At 40.0% G+C, this 25695-nt stretch overlaps 3 protein-coding genes across 3 annotated transcripts; all 3 read right to left on the reverse strand.

The window, feature by feature from the left end:
- Positions 1-1880: 1880 nt before the first annotated feature.
- Positions 1881-11433, reverse strand: LOC116165794 (chaoptin-like). The gene is made up of 4 exons (XM_031480475.1): positions 11397-11433; positions 8911-11346; positions 4403-4498; positions 1881-4357 (listed from the first exon to the last, which is right to left on the reverse strand). Exons 2-4 carry the CDS (start codon positions 11338-11340, stop codon positions 1922-1924), a joined length of 4962 nt encoding a protein of 1653 aa, XP_031336335.1. The 5' UTR covers positions 11341-11346; positions 11397-11433; the 3' UTR covers positions 1881-1921.
- A 7799-nt stretch (positions 11434-19232) lies between these two features.
- LOC116165827 (insulin-like growth factor-binding protein complex acid labile subunit) lies at positions 19233-21804 on the reverse strand. Its single transcript, XM_031480514.1, has 2 exons — positions 21753-21804; positions 19233-21706 (listed from the first exon to the last, which is right to left on the reverse strand). The coding sequence occupies exon 2, from the start codon at positions 21698-21700 to the stop codon at positions 19274-19276; it is 2427 nt and encodes an 808-aa protein (XP_031336374.1). The 5' UTR covers positions 21701-21706; positions 21753-21804; the 3' UTR covers positions 19233-19273.
- Positions 21805-24046: 2242 nt separating this feature from the next.
- Positions 24047-25345, reverse strand: LOC116165814 (chymotrypsin-1-like). The gene is made up of 3 exons (XM_031480503.1): positions 25272-25345; positions 24726-24909; positions 24047-24678 (listed from the first exon to the last, which is right to left on the reverse strand). Exons 1-3 carry the CDS (start codon positions 25312-25314, stop codon positions 24123-24125), a joined length of 783 nt encoding a protein of 260 aa, XP_031336363.1. The 5' UTR covers positions 25315-25345; the 3' UTR covers positions 24047-24122.
- Positions 25346-25695: the final 350 nt, after the last annotated feature.

A 25695-nucleotide genomic window follows, 5' to 3' on the forward strand; every position in this document is an offset into this window, starting at 1 on the left:
GGGTCTTCTCTGGCACTACCCTTCCAGAAAACGTCCAGAATAGGTTAAATGCTCTAGGAAATGAGAAGGATTTAACAAAAGAAGGTTACAAACATCTGGAATAAGATGCCAAAAATTGACCAATGGGGAATTCTTTCTATGCCCTAGGAAAGTTTCAGGACCTTCGTGAACCTTTAGTCTCCTTTGAAAGCAATAGTATTCTCAATAAAGGTTTGGAAATGTCGCAGCGATCTTGGGGAAGGGCATCGTTAAAAGAAATTAAAAAATAGACTAGGGCCAACGGCAGAACATTGAGGCGCTTAAATATTTATATAAAATGCAGATCTATACAGGTTATTAACAAGAATTAAAAAATAGATTTGGACCAAGTACAGATACTTGAATTAAACCGGTCGAAATTTCTAGGCTCATAATTATGTTTATAAAAGACAATAGCTTCATATATTTCTGAGTGCATTGGTGCCATCAAAAAAGACCATACACAAAAAATAAATGCAATGCCCCCATATATTATATTTCGGACCGTATACGAAATACCTCAACTCCAACTAGCTTTTTAATGAATTACTGTCAGTACACATCCGCACCCCGGCACAACATAAATAATATAATTCTGACTTTAAATTTCTGATTCCAAGCAAACGATGCAATTGTTAAGATCAAACTCCTTAAACTCCAAAAAGGAAACTTACCTAATTTTGAAAGCACTTAAATCAAACTTTGGGCTTTGGGATTCTCTCCGAATCGTTAAAGGGATCGAATGAACACACGACTTGCATGAATTTACATAAAGCGGAATGTCTCCAAAAAGGTAACTTACCTAATTTTGAAAGCACTTAAATCGAACTTTGAGCTTTGGGATTCTCTCCGAATCGTTAAAGGGAGCGAATGAACACACGACTTGCATGAATTTACATAAAGCGGAATGTCTCCAAAAAGGTAACTTACCTAATTTTGAAAGCACCTAAATCGAACGTTGGGCTTTGGGATTCTCTCCGAATCGTTAAAGGGATCGAATGAACACACGACTTGCATGAATTTACATAAAGCGGAATGTCTCCAAAAAGGTAACTTACCTAATTTTGAAAGCACCTAAATCGAACTTTGGGCTTTGGGATTCTCTCCAAATCGTTAAAGGGATCGAATGAACACACGACTTGCATGAATTTACATAAAGCGGAATGTCTCCAAAAAGGTAACTTACCTAATTTTGAAAGCACTTGAATCGAACTTTGGGCTTTGGGATTCTCTCCAAATCGTTAAAGGGATCGAATGAACACACGACTTGCATGAATTTACATAAAGCGGAATGTCTCCAAAAAGGTAACTTACCTAATTTTGAAAGCACTTAAATCGAACTTTGGGCTTTGGGATTCTCTCCGAATCGTTAAAGGGATCGAATGAACACACGACTTGCATGAATTTACATAAAGCGGAATGTCTCCAAAAAGGTAACTTACCTAATTTTGAAAGCACTTGAATCGAACTTTGGGCTTTGGGATTCTCTCCAAATCGTTAAAGGGATCGAATGAACACACGACTTGCATGAATTTACATAAAGCGGAATGTCTCCAAAAAGGTAACTTACCTAATTTTGAAAGCACCTAAATCGAACTTTGGGCTTTGGGATTCTCTCCGAATCGTTAAAGGGATCGAATGAACACACGACTTGCATGAATTTACATAAAGCGGAATGTCTCCAAAAAAGGTAACTTACCTAATTTTGAAAGCACTTAAATCGAACTTTGGGTTTTGGGATTCTCTCCAAATCGTTAAAGGGATCGAATGAACACACGACTTAGTATGTGCGGTGCTTTTTTGGTTCATTAGGACTAGCATTTTAGGTTTTAGCAATAACCACATGAAATGAAATCAGTGACACTGCTTGAGTAGCACTTTACTAGGAAACAAAGTTTACAGCTCAGATTTCCATGTAATAGTATGTTGGCCCTGAGGAGTACCTTTTCTTCATTGCGTCCATAACCTTAGCATCGACTTTGTTGCCTTCCAAGATCACACGAGACAGCGCGGGTAGATTTTCGAAAACGTCCGTGTCCAAATCACTTATTGCGTTAGACCCCAGGTCAAGTAAGTACATTTTTGTAAGTCCCTGGAACATGTCCCCGCTGACATGTCGTAAAGGGTTGTCAGTCAATCGCAATATTAAAACTGACCCAAAACCCTCGAAAGTACCCGGTTTGATATCGGCAATTCCGTTGCCGCCCAAGCTTAATTCTTCCAATCGAGGGACGACCGGTATCGAACCCCTCTGTAATGTCCCCAACTTGTTGTAACCCAAATTAAGCGACAAAAGTGACGTTAGCGGCTTGAAAATGTCGGAGGGCAGAGTTTCGATGCCGTTATTCGACAAGCTCAAGTCGGCCAAGTTGGGAGCGGTGGTAAATTCGTCCCCCCTCAACGGGTGAAGTTTATTTCCATCGAGGCTTAGGTGGCGCAAATTGGGAAGAAGCTCGAATCCGCGATGGTCGATTGAGGTGAGATTGTTGCTGTCCAATTCGACCATGTCGACCTCTTGAAGACCCATGAACATGTCACGTTTTATTTCCGACAGGCGATTTTCGCGCAAGATTAACGTCCGAACTTCGGCCAGTCCGTCAAAAGCGCCTTGGTCTACGTGCTCGATCAGGTTCTCTGACAGAGTGAGAGATATCAACCTGTCCAGTCCTGCAAAGAGTCCTTTAGTCAGCCGCTTCAGTTTGGATTTGCCCACTGTGAGAAACTCTAAGTTCCTCAAGCCCGAGAAGCAACCGGATTGGAGCTCTTCAACATTAATATTCTCCAATTTGAGCACAATTAGGGATGGTAAATCGTTGAAAGCCCCACAGTCCATCCGCCCAATGGAGTTTTTCGCGATGTAAAGGAATTTCAGCGAACTTAACCCCTCGAACATGCTTGCAGTTATGCTGCTCAGCTGACAGTCGGTAAGATGTAGGTGTTCAACTTTTCCCAAATTCTTCAGAACCCCAGGCTCCAAATTCCCAATCTTGTTGTAGTTCAAGTCTAAGCGTTTCAGATTGGACAAGTTGTCGAAGATCCCCTTTTCCAAACGGTCGATCTCATTCCTGCTCAGGGACAGCGATACCAGCTTCGCGTTTCCGTCGAAAGCTCCACGCGGAAGCGACTTAAGCCTATTATTCTCCAGGTTCAAACTGCCCAGTTCGCTTAGCCCATCGAATGAGTTCGGCTCGATTACGCTCACGTTATTGGCGTGAAAGGTGACCTTCTCCAACTTGCTTAGACCTGCGAGCATCCCCGATGTGATCTTCTCGAGTTCGTTCTCTGTAAAGTCGAGCTCGGTAATTTTGGAGCAGTTGGCGAAGGTGCCGTCGGAAATTGACGTGAGCTTGTTTTTCGTTAAGGTAACTCGGCTGAGCTTTGACAGTCCCTTGAATTGTCCGTCCAGATTTTTCAGCTGATTATCTGAGAGTTCGATGGTTTCTATTTCCGGACAGTTTCCGAATAGGTCGCCTGGGAGACTTTCAAGCTTATTCCTGGATAGGTAGAGATCTTGAAGGCCTTTTAGGTTACCAAACAGCCCATCGGGTATACTTTTCATACAGTTGTCCTCTAAGTGCAGCTCTGTTAAGGTGCCCTGGTCGTGGAACAGGTGCGAGGGTAACGTTTCCAAGCGGTTGCCCTGCAGACGAATTGTTTTGAGGTTAGTTAATCCTTCGAAGGTATCACTCTGTAACTCGACCAAAGCATTCTCGCTAAGATCAACTGTTTCCAACGACAGCAATTTTGCAAACAGCCCTTTAGGTAGTCTTTCAAGTTTGTTTTCTTGAAGACGCAACCGGATCATATTTGGGGAACTGTCAAAGGCGCGTTCTTCGATGTCCTCCAACCCGCCATTGTAGAGGCTAACTTCTGTTAAAGCACGCATGTCGGCCAGCAATTCTTTGTAAAGGCGCGACACTCTAGCGCCAGAAACTAAAAATGTGGATACGTTGAACATGCCTTCAAACGCCCTATCTTCGATATTGTCTACTGTACCTAATTCAATGAGGAGTGCCTCCAAGTTTTTTAAATTTTTAAAACTGCCCTCAGGTATATTCGCGATATCGCAAGAATTACACCTTATAACCTTCACATGCTCGTAGGGCTCAAATGGACCAAGAAATTCAATCTTACTCCTCTCCAACTCCAATCCAATGAAATCTTCAGGAGAAACCTTATCGCGCTCAATGCATTCGTGAATACCCTCCTTCATTTGGTCCAAGGAATTGATATCTTCACAGCGTACTGACTTCGAAGTGCGATAGTAATTGCAGTGCTTCGATTGCACATTAGCCAATCCAATTAGGAGCAACAGCTTCAGGAATGATGCCATGGTAAACTAATAAAATCTATTCAGATTAAAGGGGATGGTAATTGAACTTACAAAGTATGATCCGAGCACTAAGTGCACCAAGGGTATTGTCGGTAGGTTAAATAGGAGAAGGTTGTGGAGTTTGTTTATGGCTGATAACGCACTTATCTAGTATTATGATTTGCTTGTAACTCCGCTAATTAGAAGGCCACTTTTAGAAAATGTTGATTACATTCTTTATGTTGTAAATATAAACCTTACTTGCACACTTCAAACTGCAAAACTTGCAAACTATTCCCCACATTAACCGTGGTTTCCCCGGATGTAGATTTGGAGACGAGTAGATGACGAAAAATTCGCCGGAAGGAGACCTACGACTTTTAAGGGATTAAGTTTCTGATAAAACCCCTCGAAAACCCTATAGAAAACCTTTGATTATCTCTCCCCAAAATATCACCAGGCCCTTTAAAGACTTACTTACATTAAGGTTGTTTATGGGAGCCTTAAACCACCCAAACGCCTTTCTCTGTTACAGAAACTAACAGAACAAACAAATAAAAGAGGTAGTAAATCACGCTGCACTTAAAAAATTGCGAAATAGCAATGCTAACGTGTGACACGGAGGCAATCGGATACTAAAACTAATTAATACACAAATCAATATAATTCGAATGAATTTACACTGGTAAAAGTAAAATTGTGATCAACCACGGGTTATCCTTACAATCGTAAGGTGAGAAATCTTGTATCATAATGTGCGAGGAGGTGATTGAAGGACCTAACCTAATTAGCACTCAAACCTAACCTCACTCATAGTTTAACCCACCGCACATTATATTCTCCTGATACAAGATTTCCCACCTACGGTCATAATAAATTCGTATACTGGGGTGTCCATACCCCAGACCCCCCCGGTGACAAGTTTTACCTCAAAACGTTCAGTCCTAAGTACTCTCTTCAGTAGTCATGGTGTTAAGGATGAACAATACCGAATCGGGGGGTTCTGGAGGGTATTCCAATACCTTCCAGTGTACGAATGAATTATGACCGCTTTAGGGAAATGTGATCTCTTGTTCTTTGGAGCCGGGGGGTGGTCCGTAACCCCCAGACCCCTCGGTTTGGTATTGTTCATCCTTACCATTATAATTACTGGAAAGAGTACTTAGTGGCTGAAACTTGGGGGGGGGGTCTGGGGAATGGACACCCCAGTATACGAATGTATTATGATTTTAGGTGAAACATCTTGTATCGGGAGAATATAATGTACGAGGAGATTGAAGGTTAGGATGAAGTATTAGTGAGGTTAGGTTAGAGTGATAGTTAGGTTAGGTGCGATATTTTGTATCAGGAGAATATAATGTGCGAGGAGGTGATTGAAGGTTATTTTAAAATATGAGTGAGGTTAGGTTAAAGTGCTAGTTAGGTTAGGTGAGAAATCTTGTATCAGGAGAATATAATGTGCGAAGAGGTGCTTGAGGGACCTAACCTAACTACTACTCAAACCTAACCTCACACTTAAACCTAATCTCCTTGCACATTATATTCCCCTGATACAAGATTTCTCACCTAACCTAACTAGCAATCTAACCTAACCTCAGAAATTCTTTAACCTAGCCTTCAACTACCTCCTCGCACATTGTATTCTCCTGATACAAGATTTCTCACTAATGATCACAATAAATTCGTATACTGGGGGTCCATACCCCAGACTCCCCGGTGATAAGTTTTACCTCAAAACGTTCAGTCCTAAGTGTTCTCTCCAGTAGTCATGGTGTTAAAAGATGAACAATACCGAATCGGAGGGGGTCTGGAGGGTATGGAATACCCTCCAGTGTACGAATGAATTATGACAGCTTTAGGGTAATGTGATCTCTTGTTCTTTGGGGCCGGGGGGTAGATCATAACCCCCAGACCCCCCCGGTTTGGTATTGTTCATCCTTAACATCATAATTACTGGAAAGAGTACTTAGGATTGAGGCAGTAGAATTTATTACTGGGGAAAGGGGGGGGTGGTGGTCTGGGGAATGGATACCCCAGTATACGAATTTATTATGACTTTAGGTGAGATATCTTGTATCAGGAGAATATAATGTGCGAGGAGGTTGAAGGTTGCGATAAAGTGTTAGTGAGGTTAGGTTAGAGTGCTAGTTAACTTAGGTGAGAAATATTGTACCAGGAGAACATAATGTGCGAGGAGATTGAAGGTTAGGATAAAGTATTAGTGAGGTTACGTTAGAGTGCTACTTGGGTTAGGTGAAACACCTTGTATCAGGAAAATATAATGTGCGATTGAAGGTTATTTTAAATTATGAGTGAGGTTAGGTTAAAGTGCTAGTTAGGTTAGGTCAGAAATCTTGTATCAGGAGAATATATGTCCAAGGAGGTGTTTAAAGGTTATTTTAAATTATGAGTGAGGTTAGGTTATAGTGCTATAGCACTATAACCTAACTATAGTTAGTATCTAGTATCAGGAGAATATAATGTGCAAGGAGGTGATTGAAGGTTAGGTTAAAGTATTAATGATGTTAGGTTAAAGTGCTAGTTAGGTTAGATGAGAAATCTTGTTTCAGGAGAATATAATGTGCGAGTAGGTGATTGAAGGTTATTTTAAATTATGAGTGAGGTTAGGTTAAAGTGCTAGTTAGGTTAGGTGAGAAATCTTGTATCAGGAGAATATAATGTGCGAGGAGGCGATTGAAGGACCTAACCTAACTACTACTCTAACCTAACCTCATTAACACTTAAACCTACCCTTCAATCACTTGCTCGCACATCATATTCTCCTGATACAAAATTTCTCACCGAAGGTCATATCGTAATACATTCATATACTGGGGTGTCCAAACCCCTGACCGCCCCGGTGATAAGTTCTTCCTCAAAACGTTCAGTCCTAAGTGCTATTTCCGGTGTTAAGGATGAATCGGACCAAATCGGGGTGGTCTGGAGGATATGGAATACGGGTCCGTTAACTTGCCCCCCCCCCCCCACCACTGAGAGATTTCATAGTCGTATTATTTTGAAATGAATGCGCTCGTTATGCGCTCATATGCGCCACCGATAATAACTCTTGCGCCATTATCGTTTTTTAGAAATCCGAAAAAACATTTGGGGGGGGGGGGCCAAGTGAACGTAGCCCCCCCCCCCCAGTACGTATTTTGTCCCTTGTAACTAGGTCACCTGATACATTTGGTTATGCGCTCAATTGCGCCACTTGAATTAAAGCTAGCGCCATTACGGTTAAGCCGTGACAAATTTTCAAAAAGTGGGGGGGCCAACTTAACGTTTTTAAAAGTTACTTTTTTTTAACATCTTTTCATACGAAATTGTACTCTCAGGTATGCGCTGAAATGCGCCGTAAAAAGATATCTTTGCGCCATTATTGTTTTTTGGATATCCTTAAATATATTTGGGGGGGGGGCCAAGTGAACGGAATCCCCCATAACGCATTTTGCTACCGGTATTTGTGCCACTTGATACATCTGGTTATGAGCTCAATTGCGCCACTTGAATTAAAGCTAGCGCCATTACGGTTAAGCCATAAAAATTTTTTAAAAAGTGGAGGGTCTAACTTAGCGTTTTCAAAAGTTATTTCCGGAAGTGCGTCCATTTTGAAAATATTTTACATCGATTCGGCCTTCGGAGTAACTCCTAAATACAAATTTTTAAAAACACCCTGTATAGTGTTTCTGAAACACTATAATGGCGCCAAGATTTTTGTTTACGGCGCATTTTAGCGCATGATGAAAGGTACGATGTAGTAGAAAAAACATGTTAAAAAACGTAACTTTTGAAAACGTTAAGTTAGCCCCCCCCCACTTTTTAAAAATTTTGTATGGCTTAACCGTAATGGCGCTAGCTTTAATTCAAGTGGCGCAATTGAGCGCATAACCAAATGTATCAGGTGACCTAGTTACAAGCGACAAAATACGTACGGGGGGGGGCTACGTTCACTTGCCCCCCCCCAATGTTTTTTCGGATTTCTAAAAAACGATAATGACGCAAGAGTTATTATCGGTGGCGCATATGAGCGCATAACGAGCGCATTCATTTCAAAATAATACGACTATCAAATCTCTCGGTGGGGGGGCCAAGTTAACGGACCCATGGAATACCCTCCAGTGTACTAATGAATTATGACAGCTTTAGGGAAATGCGTTCTCTTGTTCTTGTGGGTCAGGTCACACTATTAAAGACCTTCTGAAAGGTCAGCTAAAGGTTCTCAAGGGAACTGAAACACATTTGATGACTGATACAGGTTTAAGAAACTTTCAGATATCTACAAAGGCCCTTCAAAAATACATATTGACTTTTAAAGCATCGTTAAGGGCTCGCTGAAACAAGGGCTCTTCGAGTTTAAAGAAGCCTTAAAGGCTCGACTCTTAAAGGTTTTCAAATTGGTTAAACGATTTTTGAAGTCTTCCAAAGGGCCTTAAAGGCTCAGTTCCCTAATGGAAGCCTTAACTGCTCTTGAACAAGCCTCTGCTGCTCAGCTGATTGACAATGTGCCCTAAAACCAAGTTCCAGTACTGAAAAAGGTACCAATGAAAGAGACTTTATTACAAGTAGAAATTACGCACTTAGTGAGCATTTAAAATAGTGAATTCGGGAGCGGGATACTTCTTTTTGATTTCCTCGAGAACGGAAGCAGCCAGCTTGTTACCTTCTAATGGAACCTGCTCCAGTTTAGGAAGATCCTTGAAGATGTTCAGATTGAAATCGGAAATTTCGTTGAACTGTAGATTGAGGGCGTACAAATTGGCAAGACCCTTGAAAGTGTCGGCTTCGATATGGCTCAAGGTGTTATTGGCCAGGTCCAGGCGCGAAAGCACCTTAAAATCATCGAAAGTACCAGGTTTGATGTCGCCAATATCGTTCCCAACCAAACTCAAGAATTCCAGCTGGGGTCCAACAGGTATGGATCCCTTTTCCAGCGTCTTCAGTTTGTTGAAATCGATATTGAGGGTGGTCAGTGACGTTAGCGATTTGAAAATGTCGGATGGGAGGCTCTTGATTGCGTTGCGCGACAAATCTAGTAGGGTCAAGTTTGGGGTCATGGCGAACTCGTCCCCTTTGAACTTGTGCAGTTGGTTCGCGTCCAAGTACAGGTATTGCAAGTTTGGGAAGTAGTCGAAGAGATCGCAGTCAATTGAGGAAATTTTGTTGTCGCTTAGGACCAGCATGTCGATCTTTTCCAGACCGGTAAACATCTCCTTCTTGATTTTGGATAGATGGTTTTCATTCAAGGAGAGCGTTTCCAGCTGTGCAAGTCCCTCAAAGGCGCCTACTTCTATGTGCTTGATGTGATTTTCCGTCAGGTAGAGACTCTTCAAGCTGTCCAAGCCGGTGAAGTCTCCTTTATTCAGTGTACTTAGCTTGGAGTTCCTAATCGTGAGACTGGTCAGGTTTTTCAAACCAGAGAAGCAGCTGGAGGGAAAGGCTTCAATGTGGAAATCTTCTATTGTAAAAGAGTTTAAAGATGATAACTCCTGGAAGGCTGAGCAATCTATGACTTTAATGGGATTCTTAGAAATGTAGAAGTAGGTCAACGAAGTGAGTCCTTCAAACATCTTGGGGGTGATACTGTGTAGCCAATTGTTACTAATATACAGAGACTCGATCTGGTTCAAGTTTTTGAAAGTGCCACCTTCGAAACTCTTAATCCGGTTACTATCCAGATCCAATCGCCTTAAATTGGACAAGTTGTCGAAGATCCCCTTTTCCAAAGTCACGATTTCGTTCTCGCTTAGATATAGTGACTCGAGCTCTGCGTTTTTATCAAAAATCCCCGAAGGAAGTGATTTGAGCTTATTCTTCTCAAGGCTCAAGGTCTTAAGCGATGTTAGGTCGTCAAAGGACGAAGGCTCAACGGCGCTCATGTTGTTGGAGTACAGTTCGAGCTCTTTCAGCCCGCTTAAACCTTTAAACGTCCCAGAGGTGATTTTTTCGATTTCGTTTCCTGAAAGGCGAACCTCTAAGAGCTTGGGGCATCCGGAAAACGCACCGTCGGGGATTGAGGCCAACTGATTTCTGCTCAACATAACCTTGGTGAGCTCAGGCAGTCCTTTGAACACGTCATCCAGTTGTCTAAGTTGATTATCCGAAAGTTCAATGGTCTCCACACTGGGAGTTTTTTTGAAAAGGTCCCCGGGGAGATTTTCAATTTTGTTCAGGGAAAGGTAGAGATCTTTCACATTTTTCAGGTTGGCGAATAGGTCCGCCGCTATCTCTTTCAAACCGATATTCTGCAAGTGCAGTTCTTTTAAGGATTCCTGGTCGTTGAAGAGTTTCAATGGAAGGGACTGCAGCTGATTGCTTTCTAAGTGGAGCGTCTTCAGGTTCGCCAACCCCTTGAACGTGTCTTCGTCTAACGTACCCAACAAATTATCATTGAGATAAAGGGTTTCAAGCGAAGTCAGTTTTCTGAGTAGGGTTTTTGGAAGACTCGTCAACTTATTGTCGTAAAGGTGCAGTTTGGCTAAATTGGGCGAGTTGTCAAACGCTCCTTCGTCTATTTCTTCCAACTCGTTGCCATTGAAGTTGACTTCTACTAAAGCGTGCATGTCGGTGAATGATCCCGTGGGAAAGTGGGGTACTTTGGTATTGTAGATTAGAAGATTTTTTACACCGAACATTTCCCCAAACGCCTTTTCTTCAATGTTGCCTATTGTACTAGATCCAATTTCCAATTCTTCTAAATTCTTCATATTTTTGAAGCTTCCATTGGGTATGTTTGTTATGTTGCTAGTACTGAATTTTAGAACTTTTAAATGCTCGTAACCTTCAAAAGTGTTGGGTTCAAGGAATCCAATCTCGCATTTCTCAAGTTCCAAACTGTCGAAGTCTTCCATTGCCACCTTGTCCTCTTCGATGCATTGCTGGATGCCAGTTTTCAATTGGCCCAAGGAGCTGATACCCTCACACGTCATACCCTTCCAATAGCGAAAGTTGCATACATTACATTGCACACCGGCCAATCCAATAAGGAGCAACAGCTTCACAAGTGATCCCATTGTAAACTATTTGCGTACCTTAGTTAGCTTAAAGAACCAATAGGAATGCTACTCACCCAACGTACACGATAACTCACCAGAACTGTGAGCACGGGAGAGCAGGGCCGCTTCTTAAAGTAAAAAAAAGGGTTGGGAAACTTGTTTGTTGACGATAACGCAAGTAGCGGATTTGTTCATATCAAAAAGTTGATAAATGTAATACTTTGATGTAATTATCGCATCACTTATTCGTGTATCTGGGCGGAATGGTGTTTTTACCGCAAATCCTTTGCTAATTTATTTTCAAATTTTTAAAAATTGAACTCGAATCTCGAAAACTTTTTTAGTTCCTATAAATTCACACAAGCACACTAGTCCCGATTGTTTTAAAGCAAAACAAATGCCATTAGAGGGACAAGACATTGATCGACAAGGGCGCTTGTTATAGGTGCTTGAAAACAGGACATCAGGCGAGTAAGTGTCACTTGCAATAAAACTCATCTTTCGGGTAATGTGTCCCGAAAAATCAAGGAACATTAATTGATACTTTGGTATATGCCAGGCGTAGCCGCCTCTCCCAGAATTTAGTCGACTGTCGCGGGGATGCGTCCCCGGTAGGAACTAACAGGGGTGCATCTCCACCACTTTTGTTGACATTACGCCGGGCCGTGACATATGCCAAACAATGTGGTAAATTTTGTATATACGGCCACATGTATAACTGCATTAGAGGAAACTCTGCTTCCTGTTGATAGTCTCTCCCCCTTCGTTCCATTAGTTCACGATGCTTTCATCCATTGATTTCACCTTCTTTCTTGTTTCTCCCTTCCTTATTGTTGTCATCTCCCAGCCTCCCTTTCTGAATCCTCCTCCTTCTCCTTTTCGCTGCTTGTACTGCCGGCTGATTCTTCTCCCACCTCTAGTGCTTTCTTTTTTCATTTTGTGCTTGTAACTGCTCCACTCTTCCAATCTCCCCAATTCTCCTGTAACCGTCCTTCCATTTTGGGATAGGATTCTACACTGTCTGCTGCCATTCCTTGGGTTCCTGGTCCATACCCCCTGAATTAATTCGTGTAGTTTCTTTATTAGTAATTCTGATGCGTATTGCAGCAATTCGGCATTTTCCCCTTTCTCAGTTTTCCTATTATCTCCATCACCTTTTCTATCGTGGGGTAGACGCCTCCATTATCTGAATCTGTGCGCCTTGTTTCTCTTTCTGGAGCTTCTCCCATTGGTGCATATTTTTTGGTTCGCCCTTGTTTCCTCGTACTGTTTTTTTATGTGCCTAAACATTTGCGCATTCCTCTCCATTGGGCTAAGCTAGGCGATGTTCTCGGCGAATTCCTTGAGTTCATGTTGTTGAACATTCTATAAGAAAATTTTTCTTCCGGGTCGATCTGAGACAATTTTTTCTTCGGGGCTCAAAAAAGGCAGTAACCTTCCTTTTTTATCAAAAATCGACTGCACCAACATTTCTCGGGAAAACACTTTTTCTTATTAATTTTGGTGCGTAGAATCCAAAACAATTCGTACTTTTTCGATCAGTCTTCTCAATAAAAAGTTATAGACTAGAAACCAATTTCGAAAGAAAATTCAAAGGGCTGTAACTTTTGAACTAGTAGCCCAATCTTAGAACTGTTTGAAATTATGGATTCTACAGGCCACATTCTATAAGAAAAATTTTTTTCCGGGTCGATCTGAGACAATTTTTTTTCGGGGCTCAAAAAAGGGCAGTGTATAACCTTCCTTTTTTACCAAAAATCGACTGCACCAAAATTTCTCGGGAAAACACTTTTTCTTATTAATTTTGGTGCGTAAAATCCAAAACAATTCGTACTTTTTCGATCAAACTTCTCAATCAAAGGTTATAGACTAGAAACCAATTTCGAAAGAAAATTCAAAGGGCTGTAACAATTAAACTAGTAGCCCAATCTTGGAACTGTTTGAAATTATGGATTCTACAGGCCACATTCTAAAAGGAAATTTTTTTTCCGGGTCGTTCTGAGGCAGTTTTTTAGGGCCTCAAAAAAAGGCAGTGTATAACCTTCCTTTTTTACCAAAAATCGACTGCACCAAAATTTCTCGGGAAAACACTTTTTCATATTAATTTTGGTGCGTAGAATCCAAAACAATTCGTACCTAGGGGGAAACAACTTGGAATTTTTGTGTACACCCCTTACAATTAATTTGAATTAACGTGAATTAGTTTGAATTAACGTGAATTAATTTGAATTAACGTGAATTAATTTGAATTAACGCGAATTAATTTGAATCGAAGCGAATTAATATGAACTAACGTGAATTAATTTGAATTAACGTGAATTAATTTGAATTAACGCGAATTAACATGAATTAATTTGAATTTTGAAGTGAATTAATTTGAACTAACGTGAATTAATTTGAATTAACCTGAATTAATTTGAATTAACGTGAATTATTATGAATTGACCCGAACTAATTTGAATTTGTTTGCATTTCTATATCACTTCCAAGAAACAACTTTCGTAATTATAAACCGTTTTTTGACCAAACTTTATAACTCTTAAATATCTCGTACAAATTTGTGAATTTACACCTTTTGAAACAAAATGGCGGCCACTTTTATATTAGCGTCGAGTTTTATACGAGACGATTATGTTTTCTTCCAATCGTCCGATCGCTCGATGGTTTCATATCCATCGATTTAAAAGAGAACAGGTGGACCAATATGATAAAATTTTACAGGTGCATTCCTTATCAAATTTGAAGATAGGAGTTCATAAACTGGCAAAGTAGGCCAAAAAATAAGGAAGGCCCTTTTGACATCTCCGTTATTTATCAACCGAATTACATGAAATTTTGTATGTAGGCTACACGAAGTTATTGTGCACACGAGACAGACAGCAATACAAAATTATGAACTATCTCGAGGATCGTTAATGCAGTCGATCTCTCAATGTAAAGAAATGTCCTCAATTGGTCCAAAGTTGCGACTCTATCGTAGTTCATGGGATCTCAATGTGCTTCCCTCTCAGAAATTGTAGAGATTAGTTTTAATTTACATGAACTATTTTGAATTAACGTGAATTAATTTGAATTAACGTATATTAATGTGAACTAATTTGAATTAACGTGAATTAACTTGAATTACTGTGTATTAATTTGAATTAACGTGAATTAATTTGAATTAACGTGAATTAATTTGAATTAACGTGAATTCATTTGAAATAACGTGAATTAATTTAAATTAACGTGAATTAGTTTGAATTAATTTAAATTTGAATTTTTGGTGTACACCAAAAATGATACTTGTTTCCCCCTAGATTCGTACTTTTTCGATCAGACTTCTCAATCAAAAGTTATAGACTAGAAACTAATTTCGAAAGAAAATTCAAAGGGCTGTAACTTTTGATCTAGTAGCCCAATCTTCAAACTGTTTGAAATTATGGATTCGACGGGACAAATTCTATAAGAAAATGTTTTTTCCCGGACGATCTCAGACAATTTTTTCCGGCCTCAAAAAAAGGTAGTACTTATTTTTTAAAGTATTTGAATACTTTTCAATGTATCTGTATCTAGTATTCGCTTGTGCTGGACGTAAAAGTATTTAGTATTCAAATACTTTTTGAAAGTATTCTGCTCAGCTCTGATCCAGTCTACCTGGTTAATTGTCCCTCGTGACCTGCGTACCTCTATTCTAGCTTTTCCTCTTTAGTTCAATTTAATTTTAGCTTGCACCTCGTTGTCCTGTTGATTTGATTGCTACATTTTCTTGACCTCTTCACAATTTAATTCAATTCTCGCGTGTCTTGATAAAGACAAATTTCGCTTGGGTTTGAATGTAAGTTTCAATTTAGCCTCGCATTTCAAAATTAACGAGGAGCTCGCTAAGCACATCTGTACTTTTTTCCGCTCCGAACTCGACACCCCTTCGAAAACTCAAGGGAATATTAATTGATTTTAATTCAGCAGAACAATGCTCTAATTGTTACGAATTGGTGCTGTGTAGCAACGACGATTTTTACGTCGTGGAACTGTTTTATTCCCTTTTGACTCCCCAGACCAGAACAAGGATCCTTTAGTCGGCCTTGTTTTGTTTCTCCCTTTTTTCCTTCTCTCGCGACATTTACCATTTTTCCCTTTTGTTATATTTTTACTGGTAGCTAAGAACCAATAATGAAAACAACGCTCTATAGAATTTAAATGCGCCGAACAAAAATTTGAGAGTTAATTTTAAAATGGAAACTGCAAAGCTAAAAACCTCAAGATGGAGGACTGTTTGTACGAGTAGAAACGTAAATGTATAACTACGTTGGTTTAATACTGACACATTTCACATAAAAAAACTCGCTTGTAACGCACATGTTCGCCAATAAAACTTTTCGTATTATCGGAAAGTTTTACTCACTTCCGCTACGTTAAATTTGATGCTGTCAGCAGCATGAGACGAATTTCTAGTTTACCTTTTATGACGGAGCTCTGGCGAAGTTTTGGCTTCTCCTACCTGAAACAAAGGAAAAAGCGGTGAGTTTTTTCACTATACCATTCAATTGACTTTATAGGCAGACACCTATGTTCAGTAGTATTTCATTCAGTGTTCAAGACACCCTTGTGATGACTGCATTAGCCAATAAAACCTTTAATTTCATAACGAGCAATATTATAGAAGCATAACGTCCCTCTGCGATATTCTGCGCCAAAAGTTGTATAACCCAAAAATGCCATCGGGTTTACCAAGGAAAAGTAAGCAACTTATTTGTAATCTTATTCATTTGGAAAGAGAAATAGATAATTATTGTGGTCCACTTTTACCAGTCACAGCAGTAAGAGAGGTGGGTGGTTACTTTAGTAATATAAGAATTCGTATATGTAACAAGTTTCATTTGACAGATTTGCGGATGCATTAAATATTAGTTAGCAAACAGTAACTTCTATTTCACAAATTTCTAAATCCTAGTTCCTGTATTTATCCGGGCTATGTCAGGGTTTTTGTACCGTACAAGGTTTCCCTGATATCACCTGGTTGTGTTCATAAGAAAGATTTCGAAGAAAAAAAGAGGTGAGCAAGGGGAGACGAAGATGGGGAAGTTATAAATGGTATGAAAGATAGTTAAGGCGAGGAAGGCTATAGAAAAAATGAAGACGATAAAGAGAACTAAGAGGATGAAATGGAAAAATGAAAAAAAGTGACAAAGGCGATGATGCAAGGTGAGGACCATGTCCACAATGAGAACGGTATCGGAAATGAAGACAATAAATAGTATAACTATAAAAACTAATGAATGTGCAAGATGTCGTTTATGGAGAAGGTGAAGATGAATGAAGAGTAATGAAAGTGATGCAAAAGATAATAATGGCAAGAGCTGACACATAGAAACATGAGGTTGATGGGAACAATGAAGGTTTAATGAGCACGATGATGAAAAGGGGGGGATTGGGAGAGAGGAGGCGGCAATCTTCATGATTGAGGAACGCTATAGGAAGATGGGGACGGTAATCAGGATAATGGGTATCATGAAGATGATGAGGATGATGGTGATTATCTAGATGACGTGGACGGTGCGGATGATCAGGATGATGGGGAGTTTCCAGAACTGGAAAGCAGGATGACTTGCAGAATGTAGAAAATTTGGAGCTTTCGCAGAAGGCGAAGAATATCAAAGAACGTAAAAATCTAGGAACTCCTTAGAGCGGTTAGTAGATATATAATGCGGATCCTGAACCCGTTCAAGGTTGCTCGTCCTCTTCTGGTCAAGGTCAAGGGGATCCTCAAGGAAATTTGCAGTTATGCTAAGTCAGTGACCCAATCCTTTTGTAAAATTTTTCGAGGTTACAAAAGGTCATGGTGTGCCAAATTTTACTCCCAAGGTCATTAAAGGGCAATGACTCCATTTCTGTAACGTCATGTTAAGGTCATCAAAGTAGAATGACCTTTTTGTCATATATTATTTCATTCTTAAGGTCAATGACCCCATTTTTCGTTGTGTCATATACTCATATGGCATTTTCAAGGTTATTAAAGCTCCATTTTTTGCGGTAGTTTATTTTGAAGGTCAACAAAGGTCAAACTTCAATTAACCCTGTTTCCAGAAGGACCATCAGCTTTTGGAATGTTGACTAATAATGAAGGAGAAGCATTTTAAAGACTCACAAGCATCGAAACCCCTTAAAGAGCTTTGGGGGTTTCGAGAACCCTTAGAGACTCTTAAGGTCTCATAAAAAAGTCATTTAATGGTTTATAAATTTGCAAGACAAGTGTTTCAAACCTTCATAAGGCGTGCTAAGGTTTTGCAAAACTTATTAATCCCTCTAGAAACTATCAATATCTTCCAAAGCCTCCCAATTTTTTGGACTTTAAGGTCCAAACATTTTAGCGAACATTGAAGAATGTTTAAGAAGCACTAAAATCTTTAAATACGTCACTCAACACTCTGAAGCCTTAAGGCATTTAACATTTTCATGGTTTCATCTGTAAGTAGAGTTTTAACGCTTTCAAGGCATTTTGGGCTTTCGAAACCTTGAAACATTGAGGATATTCAAGAGTTTTAAAATCCCGAATCAGGCCTGAAACTTCTAAGACCAAAAATTCACAACGTTCCAAGCCTCCATGATCTTTGACATTACGAAATTTGGCAATTCATTTTAAAGAAGCCGGGGGAAATTTTTGAAGGCTCCCAGGGCTCTGAACATCCTTAAGGTTTTAGTGAATCCTGGTATTTACAAAACTTTTTAACGGCACTGTCTCTCGAGGATTCTGAAACTGTTGCTCTCAAGACTGTTAAGACCATGCAATTTTGTACCAGTCAGTTTGTAAGAATGTGCGTGAGTGGGTCCTTGCGGTAAACGATCATGCTCACTTATTGGCGTGTTACGAGGTGGTGCACATTACGATTGTAATAGGTTTCCCACATTGACATTTCGAATAATAAATAACGGGCACGTTTTAGAAGCAACATCGAGTTCAGATTGCTTTAGACCACTTTAAAAATTGCTAGAATTTATTCCCCAGAAGGCACTTGAACCGCTTATTAGCCTTTCTCGTCAAGAAAAAGAAATGCCAAGCTAAAACAAACTTATGCTAACAATGCGGTCAGTTTCATGTGTAAATAGGAATGCTCTCCCCTGAGTCAACTTGTATTTGAATGAAGCCAGTTTGTGTTGCTTATACGAATGAATGGAGTGTCGTGAAAGGCACTGGCGCATTTACCGCGAAAAACTAAAAATTGGACGCGACCCCGCGGTCAATAGTTTGTGTAATGCTATATTAAAAGTAGGTTAAGTACACAAATGCTTTTATTCGAATTCTTTAAGTATTTTCTTTCTTGTAGATTATTAAAGTCTGACGATTTTTTTTCTCATATGCTTCTCATAAGTGTTCCACCCTGTACATTTTTTTTTGAATTCTACTGGCAATAGCGCTCATCGAAGTTTTATATCCAAGCCGTCAATTTTACGAAAGCTACAGGGGTCAGCCTACTTTGGTTACAGACTCTATACGTTGAATTCTATGGAGGTCTTCCGTTTCTTCTGATTCATGGGATTTCTTTGCTTCTCTAAAATGCTGAAGACATTCCCATGTACTCCTCACTCTCAATATCTCCATCCCGAACATTCCCCATCATTCATTATCTCTATCAGAATCACCACCCCCACATCCTCAAAACTTAGAAAGGAGAAAGTATGAAAAAAGCAACCAAGGAAGAATTGGAACAGCAGTGGAAGAAACTGTAAAATTTCGTGTGGGATATTAGATGTAGGGAGCTAACAGAGTGATTGCTAAAACATCTACAAGAAGGGCGAAATGATTATGAGAAGAAGAAAGCAAATGTATAGTATGTGACAATAAATTAAAAAGCATAGATCATATGAAAAAGCATTAGAAGCATTGAAAAAGAGAGAGAGACGAGAGATATAACAAAACAGAGGGAAACAGAAACAACAAAAGGAGGGTTTTATTAAATACAAGTACATTTTTTTAGTTTAGAATGGTGGGATCTGGTTCAGGATACCTTTTCCTTATGGCATCCATAACGTTGGCGCTGATCTTGTTGCCTTCCAGACGTACACGTGTCAGTTGGGGTAGATTGTCGAAGACTTCCGGATTAAAGTCACCTATTTCATTGTTCTGAAGGTCGAGGGCGTACATTTTTCTAAGCCCTTTAAACATTTCCCCGTTTACAACCTTTAAGGTGTTGTTGGGCAAGTCCAATTCCAGAAGCGACTCGAAGTCTTCGAACGTACCCGGTTTGATATCATCAATTTCGCTCATTTCCAAGTTCAAATATTCCAGATGGGGTATGGAGGGTATCGAACCCTTCTGTAACGTCCCCAGTTGGTTTAAGGCTAGATTTAACGTTGTAAGCGACGTTAATGGCTTGAAGATCTCAGTTGGCAAGCCTTTGAGGCCGCTCTCCGAAAGATGCAAGACTCTCAAGTTGGGGATGGTGGTGAATTCATCGCCCCTGAGTTGTTGCAGTCTGTTTCCTCCCAGGTACAAGTAGGCAATTTTGGGAAGCAGCTCGAACACGCTAGGGTCGATGGAGGTTATTTTGTTATTGCTCAAGACGAGCATGTCGAGCTTCGGCAGTCCGGTGAACATCTCCCTTTTAACTTTTGAGAGCTGATTTTGATGCAGGTTTAACGTTTCAACTTCGTCCAGTCCCTCAAACGCGCCCACGTCCACATGCTCGATGTGGTTCCCTGATAGGAACAGCGTCCTCAGCTTGTCCATCCCCAAAAACATCCCTTTATTCAAGCGCTTCAGTTTTGAGTTGGTAATTGAAAGAAACTCCACTTTCTTCAAACCCGAGTAACATGCCGAAGGAAACTCCTCAAGATTAAAATTTTCCATTTTAAGCGACTCCAAGGCTGTCAAATCCTTGAAAGCCTCGCAAGATACACTCTCAATGGGATTCTCGCTGATGTACAGGTATGTCAAAGAACTTAAACCTTCAAACATGTTGGCTGTTATGCTGTCCAGCTTATTCTTGCTGATGGACATGAACTGGACGTTCTTTAAACCTTTAAAAATACCGGATTCGAAATTCTGGATCTTGTTGTTGTCCAAATCTAAGTGTCTTAGTTCAGACAATTTTTCGAAAATTCCTTCTTCTAAGTGCTCGATCAGATTATCGCTAAGATAGAGTGACTCCAACTTGACATTCTTGTCAAACACCCCACTCGGAAGCGACTTGAGCCTATTTTTCTCAAGGTTCAAGTTGTCAAGCCTAGTTAGCCCATCGAATGAGCTGGGTTCGATTTCACTCACCTTGTTTATTCCGAATGTGATCCTCTTTATCTCACTTAGACCGGTGAAGATCCCAGGTGTAATCTTTTCGATTTCGTTTTCAGTGAAGTCCAGTTCAAACAACTTGGTACAGTCGGAGCAGGTGCCGTCAGGGATTGATGAGAGCTTGTTTTTGGTTAAGCTAACGTGGTTCAGCTTCGAAAGCCCCTTGAATACTCCGTTCAGGTGTCTTAGCTGATTATCTGAAAGATCAATGGTCTCTATCTCTGGGTTGCTTTGAAAAATGGCGCTTGGGAGACTTTCAAACTTGTTTCCGGAAAGGTAGATGTCTCTCAGATTTTGCAATTTTGCAAAGAGACCATCGGGGATCTCTTTCATGGCGTTATTCTCCAAATGCAGTTCAGTGAGGGAGCTTTGGTCGTTGAATACTTGCGGCGGTAACGTCACCAAGCGATTGCCCTCCAGATGGAGAGTTTGAAGCTTAGTCAACCCATTGAAGAGGCCACCATCTAGCTCGACCAACGCGTTCTCGCTAAGATAAACTGTCTCGAGCAGCAACAGCTTCGCAAACAAGTTCTTCGGAATTTTTTCCAGTTTGTTTTTATAAAGATACAGCTCGACCATGTTTGGGGAGTTGTCAAAGGCATCTTCTTCAATTTCCTCCAACTCGTTGTTGTGAAAATTGAGCTCGTCCAAAGCGTGCATATCGGCAAACGCACCCTTGGCAAAATGCGACACTTTGGTTCCATAAATTAGAAACCTTTTCACATTAAACATACCTTCGAACGCTTTATTTTCAATATTGTCTACTGTGCTAAAGCCAATTTGGAACGTTTCCAAATTTAAGTTTTTAAAACAGCCATCAGGTATATTTGAAACATTACTGAAAAGAAACTGAATAATCTTCACGTTTTCGTAACCTTTAAACGTGTCCGGATCAAGAAACCCAATCTTACTCTTCTCGATCTCCAATCCGAAGAAATCTTCAATTGGCACCTGATCGAGCTCAATACATTCCTGAATGCCTTTCTTCAATTGGTCCGCACAATGAATTTTCTCGCAGGATATTGCATTCCAAAAGCGATAGTTGCAGTCCTTTGACTGTACAGCGATTAAACCAATTAGGAGCAGTAGCTTCACGATGAAGAATACCATTGCAATCTAGGACAGCCTATGTAGCACAAATTTAGCCACTGAAGTCACTTACCAAGTTTGAATGAAGCTGATAGATACTGTGTAACAAACGAAAGGTCGGTCGTTTAAATAGAAAAGGTCAAAGAGGTTGTTTACCAACGTTATCTAATTACATGTGTAAAAATTACATTTTTTCAGAGAAGGTATTCACAACTTTGACCCCATTTCTTGTGCAATTGATCGACATGTTTATGTTATGCCCTAGTTGGCTTCTTGGTACAATTTAAAGCACTTATCTGCACCAACACTGATGGGACGTGATGGGAATGTCATGGTATTCGAGGCAATAGGAGCCACAAGACAATAGTGATTTCGCCCAGTTTATCCACTAATTGTTCTTTCATCATCTCGTAACCATAGTAATCATTTTCTCACATTTTGTCTTGAGCTGGGGGACCGCAACTCTAGGGTTCCAAAAATTCACACCTTCAGCCTATGAGACTATGAGCTTTAGACCGAGTTCCCTGAAGCTCTGTTGTTGTGATACCGTGCGCTGATCACATTGTTTTGACTTTTAGAACTCGTCGTTTCATAACTTCTGGATCCCTACAGGTTGGCACTGATCTTCTATCTGAAGCCCTAAGGCTTTGAAACGACGAGATTGTGAAACTTTGAGAGAGTACGACGTTTACGCTTCCGCTTTGGCACTTGGGTCACATCAATAGCTTTTCACAGACTTGAACACCGCTTGATTACTAACACCTATCGTTCTTTTAGACCCTTTAGGGTTCTCCACATGTCTGCTCTCCAATAGGTTTCGACTGGCCTTGAAACATTTTGATGACCATATTGGGTCTCTAACAGACCACTTGAGAATCGTTAAGATTCACTTTTGTTATATTTTAAAGCGATGGTTCTCGGAAGATTCAAAGACTCCACAGAAGTTCTGGTGACTTTCAGTCCCTAAAAGCCTTTAGAAATCATACGATTTTTTAGTGTCAAAGGTCGTGTTTTTAAAGGTCTGTAGAGCCATTAATAGCGGCAAAATAGTAGAGTCGCCAAAACAGTCTTTTGCAGTAGTCAAAATTCTTCAGTCACGAGCGTTTACGGGCTTTTAGGAATCTGTGACGTTTCCTTAATAGTCGTACACTCCTCCAAGAGCCCTATTTGTCTTAAAAGTTTTTTAAGTGCTTGGGATTGAAGAACCTTTAAGGTCTTTAAGAACAGTTTAGAAGATTTAAACGGCTTTAAAGTTTTTAGGGGCGTTAAGAGTTAGAAACCCGTTAAGATAATCTTTAATAACTTCAAAGGAATTAAAGATCATAAAGGCTTTTGTGTTTTTGTGACTTTCAGAATCTTTTAGTGTCTTTACTGAGCTTTTAAAAAATTATTAAGAGGTTCAGAAAGTGTCCTAATTTTACTAAGGCTTTAAAAGTCTTGATGAATCATTTTGGGAGTCATCCATACTATTAGTTTTTCAAGCGCTTTATGACTCCTTTACAAAATTTAGCAGACTTATTGAAACTCTACAGCCTATAACGGCACTTTAGAAGCCTTACATGCCTTTAAGAACACTAAAAGACACACTGATTGATATTTAAGGCTACTGTGTAGCTTGCATGAGCTACTAAGTGACCGCAAGAATTGTCAGTAATCCTCATAGATTTTTAGTGGCATAACATCCAAACCTTGATGAGCCTATAGAACAATTTGTGGAATATAAGTATATTTAAAGCCTTTAATAGCAGTTAATGGCCGCGAACAGTATCCAAGGACTTCAAAAGGCATCTGCAAGCCCAAAGGTTTTTAGGAGACCTTAACCATTTTTCATACTTTTTGGAGTATTTAAGAAACTTGTTTTCAAGAACTTGAATTGCTCATTAAAGCATTTTAATTAGTCTTAAGAGCCTTTATTAACCCTTAGGGACTTTCAAAGGTGTACATAGTTAAAACGCATTTAAAAGGCCTGTGAGAGGCGTCAAGCATGAGTGTTCCAACTCGCTCTTCTCCTCCTCTCATCCGGTATTTATCTCCTACTTTTCCCTATTCGTTCTACTTCTATACATTCTATTATCATGTGATTATCTATCTATGTCTTTCTCTCCGCGTAATATACATTTCCTTCCTTTCTCTTCTCCCCACTTCTCTCTTCCTCTCTCCTCGTTTTCACCTTATTATTTTAATGTGTTTCTTTCCCTCTGTTAAATACTTTGGCACCCTCTCGGTTATCAGCCCACTGTACCTGTCGTTTCCTCTCGGATATATATATATATATATATATATATATATATATAGCGTTAAATTAAATTAAATACACTAAAATCGGATCGCAACTGATGGAGTGGTAACAAATAAATCCGCAAAATATACTTCTCGATGATAAGGTTTATTAACTTTAAGATACCGAGAACAAAAGATACGACCGTTTCTCCACCTAGATACCCTAACCGCTATGTTGACCTATCCAGCTTCGATACGCATAAACGTTCGTGTAAACATCCGAATATCCGGAAGCGCACGTATACGGCCCCCACGAAACCACGCCGATTTGTTTACCACTAGCGTTGTCCACAAGTGGTCCTCCGGAGTCGCCTTTGCAGACACCTTCTCCTGCTTTGGTAAGTGTGCAGATTTGCTCGTCGCTGACAGCCACACCGACAGGTGCCAATCTTGCCTTGCATTCGTCGAGAGAAATGGTTTTTAGTTGTATGTATTGCAGTTCGTCGGGAGTGTTATACGACGGATACCCCACAAGGCCCCATCCCGTCACCGTGCAGTTGGTACCCGGTGGTGGATACACTTCGGCTAGCCCTACAGGTTGAATTCTTACACCATATGTGATAGCTTCGTTCAGTTTCAGTATGGCTATATCGTCATTCAACGCGAAGCGTTCAAAGTCTTCGTGGATGATAATCTCAGAAACGGCGTAGACAGCCTGCTGGACGTCGCTTAACTTGTGATTCCCGGCAACAATCCTGAAATTCGCGGCATCCTGTCCACTGGAAGCATATTTTAAAAAAAATGGCTGAAATGTCAGACCACTTACCCCGAAACACAATGGGCCGCTGTCAGCACATGTCGCTCGTTAATAATCGATCCTCCACAATGATATACCCATTTTAATGACCAATCACGTCGCCATATCGCTATATGATAAGGGTAAGCGTTGTCGGGCGCAGGGGAGCCCCCGATCACTCTACCATTTTCGAATGTGCCTTCGACCGAACTACCTAAAAAATAGGTACGTCGGATCGGATGTCAGATTCACTCTTAATAATAATAATAATAATAATAGAGATTTATTGTCTAACAGAACAGAATATTCTAATTACAGAGGACAATACATAATTAATAGGTAGATAACGCGCAATTATTTAGTGTAAAAGAAAAAAGAAAAAGAAAGACACAAGAAAAACTCAAAATCTTAACATACATAAACAACAACCAAATAATCAATTTTCTAAAAAAAAACAAAATTAAAATGTAGACAAAATGTAAAATTAAAAAGAGCCGGTGTAACGTGACATTTTCTTTGTGACATATTTCAGCTAAGGCTGCTAAGCTACCTATCATGGTGTAAAATTAAACTTACCCCAAAACCCCAAGACGAGAAGCCAAGCAGTGACTAGCGTCATATTCAAAGCTATGTAACTAAGTGAAGATAAAAAGAAAGCAAGAACTTTTTTTTATATTTTTATACCTTCATGAGTGAAGATAAGCGTAGATAACACTCAGGTTTGTAAGTAATCTCATATTACGCAATTATACAATGCTGTTTTCTAAAGTCTATATAAACTAGTTGAATGAAAAATATTACTCACTTTCTCCGTTATTATATTTTATGGGAATAAAGCCTGATCGTGGAGCATCAAATATGGGTCGATGACGGGCCTGGTTTCTTGATATTAAAACCGATGCCAAAATTCGCCTACGGGCAGCTCAATTCTATTGCAATTAGGAAGTTGGACCTTTTCTTCTGTTTACCTTTAAAGCTTTAAAGCTTTTCTTGTTCATGG

This window comes from Photinus pyralis, unplaced genomic scaffold, assembly GCF_008802855.1.
Source record: "Photinus pyralis isolate 1611_PpyrPB1 unplaced genomic scaffold, Ppyr1.3 Ppyr1.4_LG3a, whole genome shotgun sequence".
Classification (NCBI taxonomy): domain Eukaryota; kingdom Metazoa; phylum Arthropoda; class Insecta; order Coleoptera; family Lampyridae; genus Photinus; species Photinus pyralis.